Source organism: Lycorma delicatula, chromosome 3, assembly GCF_047948215.1.
Source record: "Lycorma delicatula isolate Av1 chromosome 3, ASM4794821v1, whole genome shotgun sequence".
NCBI lineage: Eukaryota > Metazoa > Arthropoda > Insecta > Hemiptera > Fulgoridae > Lycorma > Lycorma delicatula.
This window is the reverse complement of record NC_134457.1, coordinates 141,449,550-141,470,850: the sequence shown is the minus strand read 5'-3', so window position 1 is coordinate 141,470,850 and position 21,301 is coordinate 141,449,550. Positions and strand designations below refer to the sequence as shown.

Below are 21,301 nucleotides of genomic sequence, written 5' to 3'. Positions count from 1 at the left end.
AAGGTATTTTTGAAGATCAAACTCAAAATTGATGCTGGTGACATTTTAAAAGAGCACATAGAAAAGGGTGCAAAAATGCCACTTACTCGTCAGCAAGGATTCAAAACGAAATAATCGGCCTATGTGGCAATGTCATAGAGACAACATCAATACTGATGTAAAGAAAGCATGTGCTTACAGTATCCTGGCAGACGAGAGCAGTAACATGTCAGGGAAAGAGCAACTTTCCATTGGGGTTAGATTTTTTGACGAAGTAAAGATGATGATTCCTGAGGAATTTCTAGGTTTTGTATAGTTGACTGACATGGATGCAAAATCTGTAGCATCCGCAATTAACAACTTTGTAGAAAAGGTAGTCCTTGATCCAGAAAAGTGTGTTGGACAAGGATATGATGGGTATTCCAGTATGGCAGAAAAGAATGGTATCCAGAAAATTATTCAAGAAAAGTATATGAGAGCATTATAATTTCACTGTGGTAGTCACAAACTGAACTTAGTTGCAGACGACTTAAACGAAATAGCAGTAATACAAAATACGGTCTCTACAATAAAAGAAATAATAAGATTCTTCTGAGCTTTCCTGCTCTGTGAAATCTGTTAATCTCAAAAATACAAAAGCATCGCCACATTCAAGAAACATTATGTGCAACTCATTATGGCGCTTGAAAAACAGACAGACAGACAGTAATAATGCAACGAGAAAAGGTGCTTTTCAAATGAACTGCACTGCTACAAAAATCAGAATTTGTAATGTTTGTCTCATAGAAAAATATTGTGCACTCCTGCAACAAGTGGTAAATGTTCTACAGTCAACAAGTGTGGATTTACTTCAATGTCCAAATCACATTAAAAATAATCACAGACATCATGAAAAAACACCATGGAAATGTGGTTGTTGAAAGTGAAAGTGTTATAGCAGAGGCTGAAACAATTCGCAAGCATTTTGGAACAGATTTCAATAAATATGCCGTAAGTCATAAACCAGCAGAAAGATCATGTGAATCCACCAGCACAGACTCATAGCGAGTTTCGGAGAAGATACTAATTATTCCATACATAGATTCATCAACACATCACATCTCAGCCTCTGGCCCCGTGCTGTAAAACTTGTATTTACTGCTACCAGTAGCGATATATTGCTTCAACAAGTACAGCGTGCCAACATTCACATTGTTGGGGCTGACAACGATCAGTGGCTGTCAATCAACCTGTGTTGCTGTGGTGTTTAGGCAACACAGCTGCTTAGTGTGTTGCAGAAGTGCTACTGTCGGCTAAATAAGGACATTTCCTTTATTTGAATCATGTCCCCATTTTCATAGATTCGTGAGGCCAGTAAATTTTTCTGATCCTCTGGCAGGATCGGGAAGCGATTCATTCCAACCTCGCTGGTGGTCTATATTAGGAGTTTTTATACTTTGACTTTTTCAAGCGGGGTTGCATGAGAACTGGCAGCCTTGCTTGGAAAAACTAAGCCAAACGCTCACCTATCTTATGGTAGGTGTTAGGTTCATTCAAACTGCAGCTGAAGTGCCTGGCAGTACAGTTGTATTGTTTTAATAAGCTGCGATGGAGCAATCTGAGGGAGATTGCCTCAAGGAGTTGGTTACCGGTGACCCCTTCCTGCCGAAAAGGTCACTAGGCAGATCTCCGCCAAGGCCACAGTCCTCTGTTAGGAGGTCATGAAGGTCTCCACAAGAGGGGAGCCCCTACCCTCTTGTGCACCGGCGGATTGCACAAAAACTCCGACCAAAACCTCTGCAAGAAAGACTTTGGTTAGAACCGTGCAGGGAAAACAAGGCAGTGGAGGGCAAGCCAAGGCTGAGAGGCAGCTGCTTGCAAAGTCAAGGATGGTGGAGTACAACGGTGTGGTGGTCGGATCTGTCCCGGAGGACTCTGGGTTGAAGCCTTACTTGAAGGAGTCTAGCCCGGAATCCGAAGGGATAGGGCGGATCGAAGGTATGAAATCCGCATGAGCCAATATATCCTCAAAAAAGGAGTCAAGAATTTCGGTCGAGTTTGGACAGCTCGTCGAGTTCAGAATGTTCCTTGACGGTTGCTGAACTGGCGTTGGAAAACGAAAACCTCCAGGTGCAAACCGAGCCCTTGATTCGATCGTTTCTCGACTGTCGGCAAGGTGGATCAGGTGGTGGAAGAAGTTAAGGACTTCAAACCGGAAACGGGGAGAGTCCTTGGCAAGATCCACACTCCTCTGAAACGGGTGGTGGAGAAGGTAAAAAAAAAACTGTCTCCTTCGCTGCAGTAACAGCCGCGCCGGGGCCTAAGCGGGTTAGTCCCCCGCCGCCAGTCCAGGCGCCGGCTATCAAAATTAAGCGGGCCACTGTTAAGGTGATCCCTGTGACGCCTGGTCCGGGGACTTCGTCGACGATGACGGAGCTGACCCTGAAGAAGGTCCTGGATCCGCGGAAGGAAAGGTTCCAGATTTCCAGGGTAACAAAAACAAGGGACCATGGAGTCATCTTAGAGGTAATTCATGAGCAGCAGATGAAGCGGCTGCTGGAGGCCGACGTTCTTGGGAAGAACGGGCTGAAGACCCTGGCTGGGACCAGGGTGGTCCGGCAGTTGGGACGGAAAGAGACTAGGAAGAACCACTGTATAGTTGAGACCTTGCCAAAGATCCGGCAGGTCTTGGTGGCCGGTGGCCGGCTGTTCCTTGGGTGGACCTCTTGCAGGATTGTCGATCATACAGAAGTACCCCGGTGCTTCAAATGTCAAGGCTTTGGGCACACCTCTCTCCGCTGTAGAGCACAGTTGGAGATGTGTGGTCATTGCGCCCTTGCTGAGCACAGGGCAGTTAACTGCCCTAATAAGACCGCACCTGCAAAGTGCGCTCCCTGTGCCTTGGTGAAAGGCTTTGATGCCGGACACCGGGTCGGGGGCAAACAATGCAGATCACATCACTTAGCCCGGGCGATGATCGTAAACAATACGGCGTATGGCGACGCCTGAATTGGGGGAAGCTTTCGAGGACGGTCGTCACCATGTCGAACGCTTGCGCCTGAGACAGTTAAACCTGCAGCCCGTTCCCGGGCAGCCACCAAAGAAGCCATGAGGATTCTTGAGGAGTACGACCTCGAGGTCCTCTTGGTCCAGGAACCGTACACGGTCGGGGATAGGGTGGTCGACTTCCACAGGGTTGATGTTATTCATTCTCGTGGGGAACGGTCACTATCTGCGATCGTGGTCGGCTCGGTCTCGTTGGGTGTCTTCTGAATGCCTCAATTTTCTGATGAGCAATTCACCGTCTTGCGAGTCGCGAGGGGTACGCTCGATGTTGTACTGTTGTCGGGATACTTCCAGCTTGGATGGGGTATTGATGACTTGTTGGCGAAGTTGGGGCGGATTCTGGACGGTCTCCCGGGCAACAGAGTGCTGGTTGGTCTGGACGCTAACGCCAAGTCTTCCGCCTGGGGTTCACCATTCACTGACTCCAGAGGCGGTGGTCTCACACAGTTCGTTGAAACCAGGAACCTCTACTTGCTTAACGAGGCAGAACCGCCGACTTTCTCTGGGTAAAAGTTACTTCGACGTCACCTTGGTGACGGGCGATCTGCTTAGGTGTACAAGTAGTTGGACTGTCTGGCCCGAGGCCAGTGTGAATGATCGTAGGCTTATAACCTATGAGATCGCTTACGGTGGCGGTCCAAGAGCTCCAGATTCGGGTTGCCTAAGGGGCCTGGAACAGCACAGGCTGCGGCGCTAGTGTGCGGCTGCCTTACAGGGGTTGGAATGGCGCACGGAGCACAGGAAGGAGGTGGAATTGATGGCTGAACAATTCGACCCGGCCATCAAGACCGGCTGCAATAGGGTCCTACGGCGGCCTCAGCCAATGGACGGACCCTTAGGTAGTGGCCAGTCCACTGATCGGAAAGTGCCTGGAGCTGTCATGACCGCTGTTTCCGGGGAGCCATCTGTTAAACGCAGGCGGAAGCCCGGAAAAAGTTTGTGGTTCTCTGGCCTTAGCGTGCTGCGCGCAAGAGCTAGGTCCGCTAGGATAAGATACCAGCGTCGTCCCCTAACGGGAATTATCGTTGAAGACGTGCGCGCTGAGGATCTGCGGATCTACCGGCGCGCCCGTAATGAGTACGTTCATGCCATCAAGGAAGCTAAACACAAGTTTTGGCAAGACTTCATGCGTGAGTTGCAGCGCAATCCCTGGCAGCCCGCGAAGTCATGTTACCGGCCAAAGCCATTGCACGTACTGTCCAGTATTCGAGGCGGGTTTGGTGGTCGTGACCGTACTTTAACATCTCTGGCAACTCACCAGGCGATCCTGGATACTCTGTTTTCAGGTGCTCCCGAGGGTGAAGCAGAAGTCGGCGTTAGGGCGGGTGAGACACCATTCCCTGCCGTACGGGCTATGGAACCCGTAGATATAGACCGAGTGGTTTCTCGTATTGCACTGAAAAAGGGACCGGGGATTGACCAACTTAACCCGAATATTTTCTATCATCTGCTGCCTGTCATAAGAGAGCCGCTTGGCTCTCGGGGTGCCTAAACTGGGGTTGCTTTCCAACTTGTTGGAAGGTGGCTTTGGTGAGGGTGCTCTTAAAATCAGGAAAGGATCCGAGTGAGGTCAGCAGTTATCGACCCATCAGCCTCTTGCCACTAATAGACAAGTTGCTTGAAAGTCTGGTTGTAGAACGGCTCTGAGAAAGCATCGATATGAACTCGTTTCTAATTCGAGGTCAGTATGGCTTCATGAAAGGGGTTGGCACTGAGGACTGCATCTTAAATGCTCTTGCCAAGGTGGAAAACACCGACCGTAAATATGTTTTGGCAATTTTTATTGACAAAGAGGCAGCATTTCCTTCCTTGTGTTGGAGTTCTGTCCTCCATGAATTCAAACGCCACAATGTTCCCGTAGCCCTGCAGGCCATAGTACGTGACTACTTGTCAGATCGCACAGCTTGGTTTAAGGATGCTCACCTAGTTGTGGAAAAATCCGTCATCAGGGGAAGCCTGCAGGGCTCTGTTCTCAGTCCCTTGCAGTGGAACCTGGTATTCAATAGATTTTTGGGACTGACATTCCCAGAAGGGGGTCACAGTCCAGGCCTTCGCCGATGACTGTCTCCTGTTAGTTCGTGGTAATTCACAACTGCAACTAGAAGACAGAGCGCAGGCGGCTTTGTCAACCTCAGAGGGTTAGATGGACATTCAAAATTTTAAAGATTTATTATGCCCAAGACGAAGTTTATGCTTCTCAAGGGTGCAGACAAATTATCATATGGTCATAACCCCTGTATTAAGTATAAAGGCTGTGTAATCAGTCAAGTTCAAGTTCATAAGTACCTAGATGGTTTGTTTGATAAGTTGCTGTTTAGAAACCACATTAGGCAAGTAGCGGCGAATGCCGTCTGTGTGATGCGCAAGCTTAGGAAGATTGCTCAAAAGGATTACGGACTGTCGAGCCGTCATTTGTAAATGGTGTTCCAAGGTGTCTTCGAAAGTATGACCTCTTACACAGGTCCATTTGGGCACATAGATTGGAAAGAAATCAAGTACTTATTCAAAATTCAAGGAGTGCCCAGCACAGAGCCTTAATTGGATGTACTGGTGTTTTTAAAACAACCTCCTACGAGTTTACTACTGTACTGGGAAAGGCTCTCCCAATTGATTTAGTGGTGAAAGTTCAGACGGCCATGTGGAAATTGTGAAGAGGCAGGGAGGCCGAGGTATTTGGGATGCGATTTTGAGCCTGTACCAGAGCAGAACGGTGATCTCAATGCACCGTTTCTAAATTTTGTGCAGTTGCCCACCTGCCCCCTGCGAAGGAGAATTTACAGCCTCACTCTCATGGCAGCAAGAGTGGCATGCCATGACTAAGGGAAGGTCCTTGTATAGATTTATACAGGATCTAGGGGGATGGTATCCTTCTCGTTTGTTTTTAAGGGCAACAGGAGCCCGAGTGCTCTCTAACCATGTAAATTTAAACCAATACTTCTTTCGGTTCCACCTGGCAGCTATGAGCTGTGCATCTGCGCAGAGGCTCAATTAAATGAACACATGATGTTCAATTGTCCAGCTCTTGGGGGTGCCAGGACTCAGGCCACCCTGGAACTTGGAGGTCAAGGGGAAAATTGCCCATTCACAGGTAGCAAGTCAATGTGGCGAGAGCCGCATTGTCGGACCTTGTGGGAGTTCCTTGATGTGGTTGCTTTGTTCAACTAACATCAGTAGTTTATCTACGGGAAAAGACTCCTACCACGCTGCTGTAGGAAGCTAACCAAGAGAGATATGGCTGGCTACCTTTCAGATTAAGGCTCCAAGCTGCACTAGTTAAAGAAACCCAACTGTTCTACTTATCCATAAAACGAGTGCTACTTATTTCATTTGCACAGCCCTGTACAACATGCATTATCAAAAGATTCTTCAGCATCTTACAGAGTAAAAACCTGGTTACAGTCCAAAACCTGGTCTTTGTGTGATGAGTGTGCATAAAAAGAGAATTCTGGAAGCTAAAAATAAATTTGAGAGACATTTTGTCAAGATTTAGCCAGACTCTCATAGGCTAGTGCTGAAATAAGGTTTAGATAGATTTGAATAACATTGAAACTAATTACTTTTAGAGTTTTCAAATGTTCAAATAAAACCATTTTTTAACAAAAAAACATCTTATTTTTGCTCCCCTGTAGAAAATCCTGGCTACGCCTATGGTGCCATGTTTGCTCACAACAGACAATGCACCAACTCATTCTTCAACAATTGCAACACAAAATTGTTCTAATATACTTTCATATCCCCGAACTTGACATCTTCAGACTATTTTTATTATGTTACTGATATTATTACTTAGTACCTTTGGACCACTATGTGTTTCCAAATATGAAAATAAGAAGAAGTAAATATGAAGCTTGTTTAAAACTATTACGTTATTGCTAAAATATCTGTATATTTTAAAGACTTGGATAAATCGAACTATAAAGATGGGATCAACAAACTTGAACATTGGACTAAATATATAGAGTTAAAGGAGATATGTTGAGAAATAAAAAAATAACTTTCTCAAAAATTGACTCTATTTTATATTTGTATGGACTTATCAAACACTCCTTGTATTGTAATACAAACTTAACACTAAAAATGATAAACTAAAGATATAAATTTAAGTAAACCAACCAGCAGACGTTGGAGCAGAATATATTAGATTTCCACCAGTGAGAACACCAGGAGAACAAAGGCATTCTAACTGCCATTGAAACATTGTCTCCACACCTTTCTCTGCATATTTCTGTAAAATTAATAAAACACAACATAATGAATAAAGATATTGTACTATTCATTAAATCACTAGGTCATTTGGCCACTTAGTATTATGTTATAGAAATTGCAACATATTACTCGTAATTTTTTTTTGGGAGGTCACAACATTTGTTATTAATGCCTGGATGCATAAATCAGTTCAATGTCACCAACAATAAGTGTGACAAATATAAAATAAATAACAGTAATATAAAAAATGGAAATTTTTTTATTATAAAGGAGAGTCAAATGAAAAATTAAAATACTCATCTCATATTTCACCAATAGAAAACGTACACACCTGTATTTTTCCATGGTTTGCCATTCAATCTCTCAAAAGTAGATGAAAATTTCTAAAAAATGTTTTCTGGTTGAAAGCATAAACATTTATGCACAATCTGCTTTACTCCTTTATCATATCTGAAAATTTGCCTCCTGTTATCTCTTTGGTCAGTTTAAAAATATAAGAATCACAGGGGGAAAAGTAGGGGTTAGACAAATGAGTAACAGAATTTTATTTGTGACAGAAGACACTTTAAAAAAAGTCTTGAAATGTGATAACAGTCACAACAGACAAATGAAGCCAAGAAGTCAAGCTTTGTATTTTGAAACAAAAAACCTGTACATAAGGTTCCACAACATTTAGACTTGATTGCAGGACAGGTAGTTCATGAGGAAATCTGCATATGGTGAGAATAACTCGCTATCTATACAGCGCTTTAAAATTATCCTTTAGTCATCCAAAAAGACCCTTTCCTGTCAATGGTTAAGAGGAATTGTTTTGATTCTGGCAAGGAGCTATGACAATCATTCCTTGCTTCCTTTCATGATTTTTGACTGATGGTAGTTGAAGTGAGATTTGGTTTCCACAGATAGGTCTTCCAACAAAGCCATTGCCATCTACCTCACAGCAATGAAAACATTTCTTGCAAGTTCAAATAATGTTCTTTGAGATTCTGCAGTCAAGCATTACACCCAACTTGCAGGTTTTATTCAACTGCAGAACATCATAAACAATACAGTGTTGATCACTGCATAGGGGCAATTTAATTCCACACCAAACTTCGTTCATCATAGATTAAATTGCTGCAATAGCCACTAGTGCCTATTCAATGTCTCTGACCTACCTGATCAAGGAGTCTGTTACATAACTAATGTTACACTATATATACTTGTAAAACCACGTACTTGATGTAGAGATAGACATGCATCAAAAATCAACTTCACTTCTCAATAAACTTTGATGGGTTCCACCCTTTATTTTTCAAAAAATTAATGATAGAAGTCCTTTCTCTTTGGTGCAAGTTGTATATGATTCATTTTAATTATACAAGAGTGGAAAACCATTATTTAATCCCCAAAAACAGCAGGATAATAGTGAGTAAAAGATTTTTACTAATTAAAATAAGCACATTATCTTCAAAATTGCAAATATTATTTAGTAATAGCCAGAACCTATATTTGTAATACTCATGGATGGTTGTATAATTGCTATGGACATAAGTCTTGTCTTACACAATATTCTGTCTTTCTGATACCATTATCACCACACTTTTTAAACAATTCTTTTCAGTCTTATATCAGGTTTTTTAAAAAGAATGCATCTATTATTACAGATTTTCCTTCTTTTGAAATCCAAATTCTGTATGAGACGGCAAAATGACAGTTTACTTCTAACAAAACTTACATTAACAACCTTATTGTTAACAGAATCTACAGTTGGTTTTCTCTTTTCAGTTATGTGAAAGTTATTAATAACTTGCCTAACAGCATTTGCAGCAAATTTACCTACTGCCGATTTGGTTTTTCTCCTTGTTCTATTGATATTTGGTGTGGAAAATGACGGCTGGTATAATGTTTTAAATTCACGATAAATCCTTCAAACAGTGCTTATACTAACCCAGATGCAGATGCTGTTTTTTCAATGACATTATTCAGAGAAAATACTTGCTCATTATCCTTAAAATAACTAAATACATTAAATATTACCTCTCTAGTTTGGTCCTTACTGATTTTACTTCTGCTTAACTTGCTTTTAAATTGTGACATTTTAAAACTGCATAAGTAACAATGGATGACAATATTCATAAGCAATAGAAAAAATGAAAAAATAACCAAAAGGGAAATTTTATTTCCCCTTTATAAACATTTAAATGAAAAATTCCCTATGCGCTTAGTATTTACTATCAAGCTATTTGAATGCAACTATAGTGTATATTGTAGCAATGCAATACATATGAGTATATCAGTTACCTACTTTTAATATTGAATTTGGTAGACCCCATGACGACAGTTTTAATCTTTCTTGACTAGTTAGGGAAGAATTTCCTTCAGACATATCAACCACCTACTTAAGGGATACATATTACATTTTTCTGAAACACATTAAATCAATCAATATTATTGTATTCTTAAACCAAACCCACAAAATAAAAATAAAAAAAACCTGTAAAAACCACTTATACCTATTTACACTAAGTATAACAGAGTAGTAATGTTACACTGAGAGTATTTATGTGTCTGATATAGTATTTAGTGCAATCATTGAAGTTTAATTTATATACTTTAGAACTGCGAAGTTTGTCAATATGCGTTCTGTTAGTTTGCAGTATGGTCTTGCCTATTTACAAATGTACAAAAATATTGATCTTTATCTTGCATTCTGTTGACTACAAATTAAACTGCAATGATTGAATGACAAGACTGAGACTAGACACATATTAATCAATGGATATAGGATACAAGTAACAGAAGAAACTTTTGAAAATCACTCGAAAAAATTGAATGTGGACACCACAAGACTTCCTTGTACACCTATTAAATTACATATACACATTTTTAAAAGTATATAAAATTTTATTTCATTAATAATTTCAAAGATTTGGCAGCCATTTTTTTATTGAAGGACACTTGGCAACAGTCCAATTTTTTTTATAAGTACTACCAGTATGTAAGAATTAAAAGGTAAAAAACAGACCTGTTACCCTAAGCCCTTCGCTATTTATTTTTGGCCCAAAATTTTAAAAAACAACAATTTGTAAACATAACTTCAGTAAACATTGTAAGATTTGGTTATGTAACAAAATGAATTTTGAGTACACTGAAATGAAGTTCCATCTTTACTCTTTCCAAAAAGACCTTTTTGATCCTCTGTGCGATAAAATAAGAATGAGCTCGTGGAAAAAGTGACAAAAATGACTCTTTTTACTGATTGGCGAGTTAGAAAATAGTCTATTATTCTAGAAAAACATTTTTTTTAAATATAAAAAAAATATTTTTTGGCCATAAGGTGGGTAGTTATCATATACCAAATACCATCAAAATCAAAAATAGTGATGCACTGATCATTTTTTGAATTAAAATGGAATACCCCAGCATTCCCTTCCACCTCTTTCATTTTATATAAACCAATGCCTCATAATTATCAATGTAGTAATTTTGTACTAATTTATATATATTTTTTTTTTTTTGTCTTCAGTCATTTGACTGGTTTGATGCAGCTCTCCAAGATTCCCTATCTAGTGCTAGTCGTTTCATTTCAGTATACCCTCTACATCCTACATCCCCAACAATTTGTTTTACATACTCCAAACGTGGCCTGCCTACACAATTTTTCCCTTCTACCTGTCCTTCCAATATTAAAGCGACTATTCCAGGATGCCTTAGTATGTGGCCTATAAGTCTGTCTCTTCTTTTAACTATATTTTTCCAAATGCTACTTTCTTCATCTATTTGCCGCAATACCTCTTCATTTGTCACTTTATCCACCCATCTGATTTTTAACATTCTCCTATAGCACCACATTTCAAAAGCTTCTAATCTTTTCTTCTCAGATACTCCGATTGTCCAAGTTTCACTTCCATATAAAGCGACACTCCAAACATACACTTTCAAAAATCTTTTCCTGACATTTAAATTCATTTTTGATGTAAACAACTTATATTTCTTACTGAAGGCTCGTTTAGCTTGTGCTATTCGGCATTTTATATCGCTCCTGCTTCGTCCATCTTTAGTAATTTTACTTCCCAAATAACAAAATTCTTCTACCTCCATAATCTTTTCTCCTCCTATTTTCACATTCAGTGGTCCATCTTTGTTATTTCTACTACATTTCATTACTTTTGTTTTGTTCTTGTTTATTTTCATGCGATAGTTTTTGCGTAGGACTTCATCTATGCCGTTCATTGTTTCTTCTAAATCATTTTTACTCTCGGCTAGAATTACTATATCATCAGCAAATCGTAGCATACAAACCCAATAACCACATAAAATATTTAAAATTCAAAACTATTAATAATAATAAATAAATAATCTGTGTGGAATTTATAAAATAAAATGTAATGATTGTAATGGAGTTATATAGGAAAAACAAATAATCCTTTAAAACTAATTTCTTGAAAATTACAGAAATTACATAAATAAATTAGGTTTGTCTTATGTGGCAGACCCTGTCACATTTCCTTCTTACCAATGATTAAAAGAATATTAAAAGGACAACAGATGAAATAAAGAAAAAATTCAAAATGACCATATGAAAAATACTTTCTGCAAATGTTTTAAGCATTGGAAGAAATGTGCTGGATCTCTGAGGGATTACTTTGAAGAGGATATCAATATCAACAAATAAATCAATAAATATCAATAATAAATTCTTTTTGATAAAATTTAAAATTCTCAAGTTATGGTAATTGTGATTGTTTTTAATAAGTGCTTTGTTATTTTGTATGGTGAAATTTGATGTATGGTGAAAGTGTTCACATTTAACTGTTCACTCATCATCCTTATTGTTAAACAACAGTCTGATCTCACAAGAACCCTCACACGCTCAATGTTTTCATCAGATTTTGAAGATGAAGGTCTGAGCGAGATTGATCTTCAACGTGTTCTCGACCTTCCAAAAATGATTTGTGCCAGCGGACAACTTGTGAATAAGCAATGTACCCCATAGGCCTATTCCAACTTTTCAAAGGTCACACTTGCGGATTCCCCAAGTTTAACACAAAATTTGATTGCACAACGTTGCTTTAAATTCCGATGCTCCATTTTCGTAACACACAACAAAAATACAACTTCACTGATGGCGCTGTCAAAAATGTGTTGGCTGAACGGAGTTGAAACTTGTACTGAGCATATAGAAGGGATGAACAAACCAGTCTAGCACAGACCAGTAGACACAGTGCTGCTAGATCACTCGCAGTGTTACCAATCTCATTACTTTTCTCACATACCTCATATGTCGATTTTTTAATGTTAAGTAGTATATTAATTTATTTTGTTGTATGCTCATTATATTAAATTTATTTTTATTGGTGAGAATTATTTTTGTATTTCAATTAGGCAGTTTAAAATATACATTGTGTTTCATCCATTCATCTATTTCTTTGATTAGATTACTAATTATTATTTGGATGTAATATATATATATATATATATATATATATATATATATTATATAGAACATAATGTATATGTTAAAATTTTATAATTTTTTTTGGAAAATTCAGATAATTCATTAGCATATTGACCAATTCCAGTACTGTACAGTGGAATCTGTATTCGTTCATAATTAAAAGAAGAAAAAAACTTCAAGAAATTTGACAAATAATAAAATAAATATATTTCAATGTAATTATATAACTAAATAACAACTGAAGATGTGGGATGCTGTGAAAATCGATTATTAGGATTAATATAAGTTTAACTTACCTATTTACTGTGTAGTGGTTGTTTATAAATATATATAAAAGCAGCACAACATTGCAAGGCATGAGGAAAACAAGCTTTCCCTCTAAGAAATCATAAGACCTTGTATATGGTGAAAGAGCTTATAACCCCTTGAGAAACAAACAACCACAATGTAGTTTATAAAGTAGCTGGATATTTAAGGGAAGGGGAGATGAAAGAATGATTCCTGAAAGGGGGCAGCAGCTCCTGAACAACAAAGGTTCAAAGCTTAGTAAACTTTGAGCAACACAGAGCTGTAAGTAATAGATAACTATGGCTGTATCTTCCTGAAGAGATAGGTTCTTCATATTCATTTTAAAAAATTTGATGTCCTCTTTGGTGAAATATTTTGGGAATAAACTAACCCCATAACCAAGTCATTAGACAGGAACAATAGGAAGGCTAAATGGCAAATTAGTGAGGTAAAATCTAAACATTGGAAATTAGTGAGTTAAGGTGTGAGGACTTTTATTCAGAATCCACAGGGTTGGTGGTGAATGAGTCTTCGAAAATCAGCTGATTTTGAAGTCAAGAGTTCCAACGTTCAAATCCTAGTACAGGCAGTTACTTTTATGTGGATTTGAATACTAGATCGTGGATACTGGGGGTTCTTTGGAGGTTGGGTTTCAATTAACCACACAGCTCAGAAATGGTCAACCTGAGACCACTCATACATATCATCCTCATTCATCCTCTGAAGTAATACCTGACGGTGATTCCCAGAGGCTAAACACAAAAAAAGGACATTTATTCAGAAGATTAGGTATAAAGGAATAATAAAGATAAGAATAATCAAAACAAATAAGAAAAAAGGACAATATCCTGTTGTTACTACCAGCACAACAGTGAAAGAATTATTTTGCTCAGGATATATTTAAAGTCTAAATCTACAGTACCAAAATTTTATATTAAATCACTAAGTTGTAAAAGCCACCTTTTACATTTTTTAACAATTTCCAGCAAAGAAGAAAGAATAGAAATGGTCTATGAATTAATGGATGATTTAATCAAATATGTAAAAGGAGATGAGAATGTAATGGATGTGATATTATGGAAATGAGGAAAAGGCGAAAGTCAGGGATTAAGGACTTGATCAAATAAACAAAACAAAAATTAGGCTTTCATAATTCTGTACAAGCGTAAGTAAGATAGTAATCACATTTTTTTTTTAATGATAAAACAAATACACAGGAAAAGAACAGGAGGGAGTTAAGTTACATGTATCCTAATTATAAGGTAATGTAATTGTACAATGGTTAAGTTGAAATTTCTACATCAAATTATCAACAATAGAACATATTCAAAGGCAGACATTGAGTTTAACCAAAATTTTTGTGATGAAGAGATGCAGATAGCAGTTTAAAAAAAAACATAAATGGTAAGCAGATAAACTAAAAGAGAATGATGTGAGGATTAAGTCTGAGCACACCACATGTGCTGAGCTAAAAGTTACAAATGTTTATAGAACCAGTAGAAAACAAATTAATAAAGCAGAAAAAATAGATAAGTAAAAATAGTCTAGAAAAAGGAGGAGACTTTAGATCCCTACTTAATGGAAATGAAACTAAAGAATGGAAGGCTAAAAGTAAAAATTCTAGATAATGAGACTTAATTCAAGAATTAAGTCAGAAATAATGAATAGGTGCAGAAAGTACAATACCAAGACAAGTTAGGCTTATGAAGGCAGAAAACTGTAACATTCAAGGGTGGTTTGAAAAGTCTGTGTAAAAATAAAAACCATTAAATTTTTCAAGATAAACTTTTTTATTTCTCAATGTACTTCTCCTTTTAAGCTTATGCATTTCATCCAACACTGCTCCAGTTTGTTCATCCCTTCCAAAAAATAAGATTGTTCAGTTCTAGGAAGGACAATGCCAAAACAGACATTTTTCCCTGCAATCACTTCCTAGTTTGAATAAAATTGTCTTTCTGCAAGCCATTTTTTCATGCTGGGGAACAAATAGTAATCCAAAAAAACTAAATCTGGAGAACAGGGGGCTTACAAAATGAGTTTAAACTCTAACTCTACCAATTTTGTGACCACAACTGCAGAGGAGTGAACAGATGCATTATCGTGATGGAAAAGGACTTTATTACATAACAATCATGGGTGTTTTTCTTGCAACTCCATTTTCAAACACCCAGTAATGATGCATAGTATTTGTCTGTAATCACTGAATCTTTTTCTAAATATTTGATGAAGATTACTCCCTTGCAAATCCCAAAAGACAGTCACCATAATCTTCCAACCAAAGTAACAGCCTTCGCCTTCTTTAGTTCAATACTCCCTGCTAGCAACCCATTATTTAGATTATTCCTTGGTTTCAGGCATGTAACGGTGTTTCCACGTTTCATCTACAGTGATGAAACAACACTTAAAATCCCGTGGATTTCACTGTAACAGCTGCAAACTGCTCATGGAATACCTAACATAATTTTGTTTTTGGGCAACTGTGACCAATTGCAGCATCCATCTTGCAAACAGCTTTTTCATATTCAATTGTTAATACAAAATATCAAGATCAATATTCAGTCGAGATGCCCACAGTACTAGCAATTTTACGCACCTTCACTCTTCTATCATCCACCATATCATGAATTTTGTGGATTATTTCTGGAGTAGTGACCTCATCAGGGCGTCCAGAACATTCAGGATACTTGTGCTCATATGACCACTTCACAAATTTTTGAAACCTGAGGAGATTCACTCTTCATAAAGTAATGTTTAACCATTACACAAAACTCTCTTACATGCATTTTTTCTGACATCACTTGACTTTCTCAAATGGACACCAAACACAGAGAAATTAACTGATCAGTTTGAAACTTGGTGGATGTTCTTCCAAAAGATTCTACTCAAATCCCCTTGATAAGCACCAACAGTGACAACTGTCATACTCTGCCCAGACTTTTCAAACCACCTCCATATAATAAATGTACGTACTGAAAAAGGCAAACAAATAAAGGAAGTCTGGCTGATGGAGAGATGTATTATAGATAAGCAATCAAATTTGTGGAACCAAGTAGATGGTTTGCTAAATTTGACTGCTTTACCTTAATAAATTCTATACAGACAAAGACAGAGCACTAAAAACACTTCTGCATACCAACTCACTGTAAGAAACAAATCACACGTACACAAAAAAATCAACAAGATGAAAATCATGTATGTAATGAATAAAGGATGAAAGTTACACTTTACACCTTTACACTTATAAAGTTAGACTTTATAAAGAAAATACACAAGAATACATAAAAAATCTCAAAATGATTTATGAAACAGCATGACAAAACACAAAAGCACTTCAAAATTATTTAATATAAAATGACCCATTTATAAATAAGTAATATAAAATTTACTAATGTAAACCTCCCTTCCAACTTGATTTCCAGTTTTCCTTACAATTTTAATTTTTCATTACAATGTCCTTTCAGAGTTAATTATCATCATCCCTAGAGTAGTATTCAGTAACACTGTTAATTGTCTTTGTCTTATAAATGTTAGGAATCCCCTTAAGAATTCAAAGTTCACAGGGTTTGTTAATCTGTTATTTTTATCAAATTTCATATTGTACAAATTCTTCATTTTTATAAGCCACATGTAGAATGTTCATGTTTTTGATGTCACTGTATGTATCCTGTTTCTATTAAGCGATTCATAAAAATTTGGTTCTGTTGTTTGCAGTGCTTGAATATGATCCTCATACCCTGTATAAATGTATCCAGCTAACCAATATAGAGTTTAGTGCAATTTGCAGTTTGTATCACTTTTAAGATGCTGTTCATCACAAAGTATTTTATTAATATTCTGTAATAACTTTGTATTTTGTAGGTTGTTTTGAATGTAACACAGCAACTTCACTTCTTGAAAATGTTGGCAATTTATATGACTATGGCTTGATTTATATTGATGTAGAGTATTTTTTGTCAATAAATACAAAAAAATGACACACTTAAGAACTGTAAATAAGACACTTTCAAAAACAACAATGATCCTTTAAAACCTAATTCAAACAAGACATAATATTCAGTACTTTCAGAATTAGTCTTTAAAAGATTTATTTAAACAGAATGATGGTAATGAGAGATCTGAAAATAGTAATTTAAAAATTATTCAATATCTTCAAAAACATTACATCACGCATACCAAAAAATAAAGAATTTAAAATTAACTAAAACTAGCAAGCGTTTTAAAAACAATCAACATTTTGTTACAAGCTATACCCACAGTGCATAAATTTATGATGTATACGGTTTTGTGACAACATTACATATTCCAACAAACAGCGAGATTAGAATAAATTCTAATATAATCCCCAATTCTTAGTAAACTCCAATCAACCAGTTTAAAAAATGTTGATAAAATATTCACACTTTTTCAACTAAACATTAATTTACATTCGTATGCCCTCGCACTCAAAATATTCTATAAAATAAAAAAGTGTTAATATTCCCTTTAATTTCTAGTAACAAATAACTTTTAACATTATGATATATTTAGTTTGCAAATTTGTTTTGGCGGCAACACGTGAGATTATTTTCGTTTCACTTAATATAGAAGTATTAATATACTTCAGGGAAGTATATTAATAGAAGTATTTAAGTAACTTACATAATTCCTCCATTTAAAACAGCTTTGTGACTGGAAGAAATCAAAATATACTTCATACTTCGATATTTTCAAAATGTGCCGGCGAAGTTAAACTTAGGTTAGGACAACAATCTAAATTTTCTAACGTTCACTAAAATGATCGATCTATTACAACGATCAGATTCATATCGATAATTTTTACATCATAATAATAGTAATAGCACCTAAAATATCGATAGTAGTAATCTACATAATTCAATTACAATCTGTGTCGAAATTTTAATAGAATATGTCATTAAAAGATAAATCATCCAAATTGATTTTTTTCGTTAACGCTGCCTGTTTATCGAATGTTATAGATCGAATTATAGTTAGGTAATTATTCCAAAGGGTCATAGACTGATAGCTATCATTTTCAAATTTCGAGAATACAAGAAGTTGATTTAGGGAAAAAATTACGGGATTAAATCACGGAGTTCGTTAGAAATTCGTCGGTAAGATGCGACAAAGTCAACGAACTAATATATTTGAAATAATAAAATTTAAAAGAAAATATACTACAGTTTGTTTTAATAGTAAATGCTGTTATGCAAATGAAAATATTTTTTTAATTCCCATCACCTCTTTAAAAAAAATGAAAGTATAGTTTACAAGAGAATATACTAGTTTCATAAAAAAAAAGAATAAATAAAACAAAAATAAATTCGATAGATAAAATTGAATTAAACGATGGAGTTATCGAGGTATTTATCGACAAAAATTCAACTTATTACTAAGTAATATTTTTTTTTTTTTTTTTACCTCCGTATTCAAACAATTTATTCCGCAGAGGATGAGATGAATGTTTTGTAGCATGTGTGAAAAATGCCACTTATTACAAAGTAATAAGTGCAATATAACATCACGGATTTTCGATTTGTAAACATTATACTGGTTTTATTAAAAATAAATAAATATATGACTATCAACAAACAAAAAACTGGCAGTGAAAGTCAATTTGTTGTTCTAAGGCAATAAATTTTAATAATAAATCCATAAGATAACAATCAGTATTCATAAAAAATAATAAAAGAATAATCTAACAGAACTCAGTGATTTACGATGAAATTGTAAACTGTACGCTGAGAGTTTCGTAGACATCATTTTCTTCACTCAAAAAAACTTTTTTAAACAAAATTGTAACATTTCTATTATCAAAATCTTTTATTAATTTAGAATTTTCTTTAAAATAAAATACATGTTAAATATATATAATAGATATATATTATATAATAAACAATGTTTAAGCAATCCATATAATAAGCAAAAAAGAGAAAAATTTGTATCAAAACTCTTACCACCCTGATTTCATTTATTAAACAACAAATAATCATAAGAATTGTATTGTTTCTGTAAATGTGATATGTATTACATATAAATGAAATCGGGCCAGTAAGAGATTTGTAACAAATTTTTTTTTTTTTTTTGCTTATTATATGGAATGCTTAAACATTGTTTATTATCTATTATTGCAAGTCTATTACATATATTTAACTTTTTTTTTTAAAGGAAATTCTAAATTAACAGATTTTGATAATAGAAATGTAGTGTCTTACCTTTTTTTATATCTGTATCATTTTGTTAAAAAAAGTTTATATTACAGAAATTTTTGTTTTTTGAGCAGATGAAATGATATCTGCAAGACTTACCGTACAGTTTGCAATTTCATTGTAATTTTTTTGGATTAAATTTACCTTTAACAGAAACTAAATCTGATGAACAATGATGCAACCCTATCAACAAAATAATGCAATGTTTTGTGGCACAAACAATTCTTTCAATTAGTAAATTTTTCTTGATACTGAACATTTTTACTGCTGAATCTAGGTAACTGTAACCAATATTAATGACTTTATACACATAAAAATTATAAGTAGCATTAACTTTAACAGTAGCCCTCTGATATCAATATGGAAAATAATTAATTTACTGAAAAACAGTTCAAAAACTGTAACAATCATGTATTTTGCTTCCAGAGTTTTGATTACATGTTTACTTCAAGATTATTCACCTTTTAACAGTAAAACAGTTTAACAGTAAAAGTATCATGATTCAAAAATTGCAAATCCAGTTACATTTAATTTTGGCTGGATATGAGGTCAGCCAAATTCACTATTCAAATTCAGTTAAAATCAAATGTAAATAATTAGATTTGAACAAGAATTTAGAGTATCACAACTAGAAAATTTTATAATCAAGTTATGATAATCCCTAATATTTATAGATTTAATTTTCTTACAAGTAAAATATATTACATTGACAGTTTTTGTATTTTTTTATAAAGAAAGAATTTTTAAATGTTTAAAGAAGAAAAAGTTAACACCTGCTCTTCTTAATTCATTCAGTTAAGAAATTTAGGTTAATTACAGCAATATAGAAAAATGTGGTCACCGAGTGCATAAGTTTTTCAAAGATTATCTAGAAAATAAAAGGCAATAGACCATCTGTAGACAGCCTTACAATTTCATTATTGCCATTGATTAGGATATAATATATACTCACATTAATACTTATATTTATGTGACTTATGTAGAGCATTGTAAGAATGACGTCTGCATAGTTATTTACATTTATTTGTGTTTTTTATTTTTTCATTAGGGTAAACTACCAAAGCATTTATTGCCTGATAATGACAAATAATTATAAATAAAAGAATGCCCTACTGCAACTTAATTTTGCAGAAATATTGAACAATAAAAAGCCAAATGTTTAGTACTACACTAAAAGCCCTTTTAGATGTAATTGCATTAACAATAACTTTAGATATACTCATTTTTATTCCCAGGTCCTATTGCACAAATCAGTTTTTGCTGAATTCCTAACCATTTTGTTTTGGTCTGTTCACGGGTAAGGAATTTGTGAAGAAGAATGAATTTGAATTTTTCTAACAAGAGAACACAGAAAAAATATTCAATGTACAGTAGTACGGAAAAATTTAGTTAGGTATGTTTCATAAAACAAACCTTAAAGCCTTGACTTGCTAACAGTTTTTAAAATACTTGTGAGAACATAGTTAAAACATTTAAAGAATTTCTTTTAGGTCTATGAATAGGTAAAATTTTGAATTAGAAAGAAGAAATGGAAATAATTATAATTTCAAGATGTAATGATTACATTGTTTTAATTCATTGTTGCACATATAAAGATAGAGATCCATTGGCATTTTAGTAAACCCATTCTTATTCTTTTTATCACAAAGTAATAGGTTCAAGTACTTTATACCTAAATGAATAACCATATTATATCTTATCATAACAGAGAATTATTTTTACCAATTGCACTGTAAAATTACTATGATTATTAGTAATATGTAGACCATTGTCTACATATCAAAATGTCTACTTGATCAAAATGAATAAAGTTTTTAACAATTTAATTTCGTATATAATTCATCAAGAAATAATCATTAGATTTATATTTACAATATGCAAAAAATTAAAAATATGATATTACATAAAAGTACTTATAATATCTCTTAGATGAGGTGTAGTGTTGATTCAAGGCTAGAATTAAAGAGCAAAGAGGATAGTTTTAGTTGCATGCTTGGGTTTACACTGATTTATCTTTTTATTTGAAAATGTCACTAGCAAAGATAGTGACTCCTGAACAGAAAGCCTTCTGTGTCTTGCATATTGCTACATGTGAATCTATAATTATAATTCAATGTGCAGTCTGTAGAAGGTTTAA

At 35.2% G+C, this 21,301-nt stretch overlaps 1 protein-coding gene across 1 annotated transcript in view; it reads right to left on the bottom strand.

Annotated features, from left to right (window-relative positions):
• The window catches only part of PolQ (DNA polymerase theta), a 123,094-nt gene extending 105,394 nt beyond the window's left edge, over positions 1-17,700 (bottom strand). The window contains exons 1-3 of the mRNA XM_075360699.1: positions 17,597-17,700; positions 9,518-9,635; positions 7,138-7,249 (exon numbers count right to left, since the gene is read on the bottom strand). Of these exons, the coding sequence (XP_075216814.1) occupies positions 7,138-7,249; positions 9,518-9,598 (193 nt within the window). The 5' untranslated portion in view covers positions 9,599-9,635; positions 17,597-17,700. The remainder of the gene's footprint in view (positions 1-7,137; positions 7,250-9,517; positions 9,636-17,596) is intronic.
• Between the last annotated feature and the right edge of the window lie 3,601 nt (positions 17,701-21,301).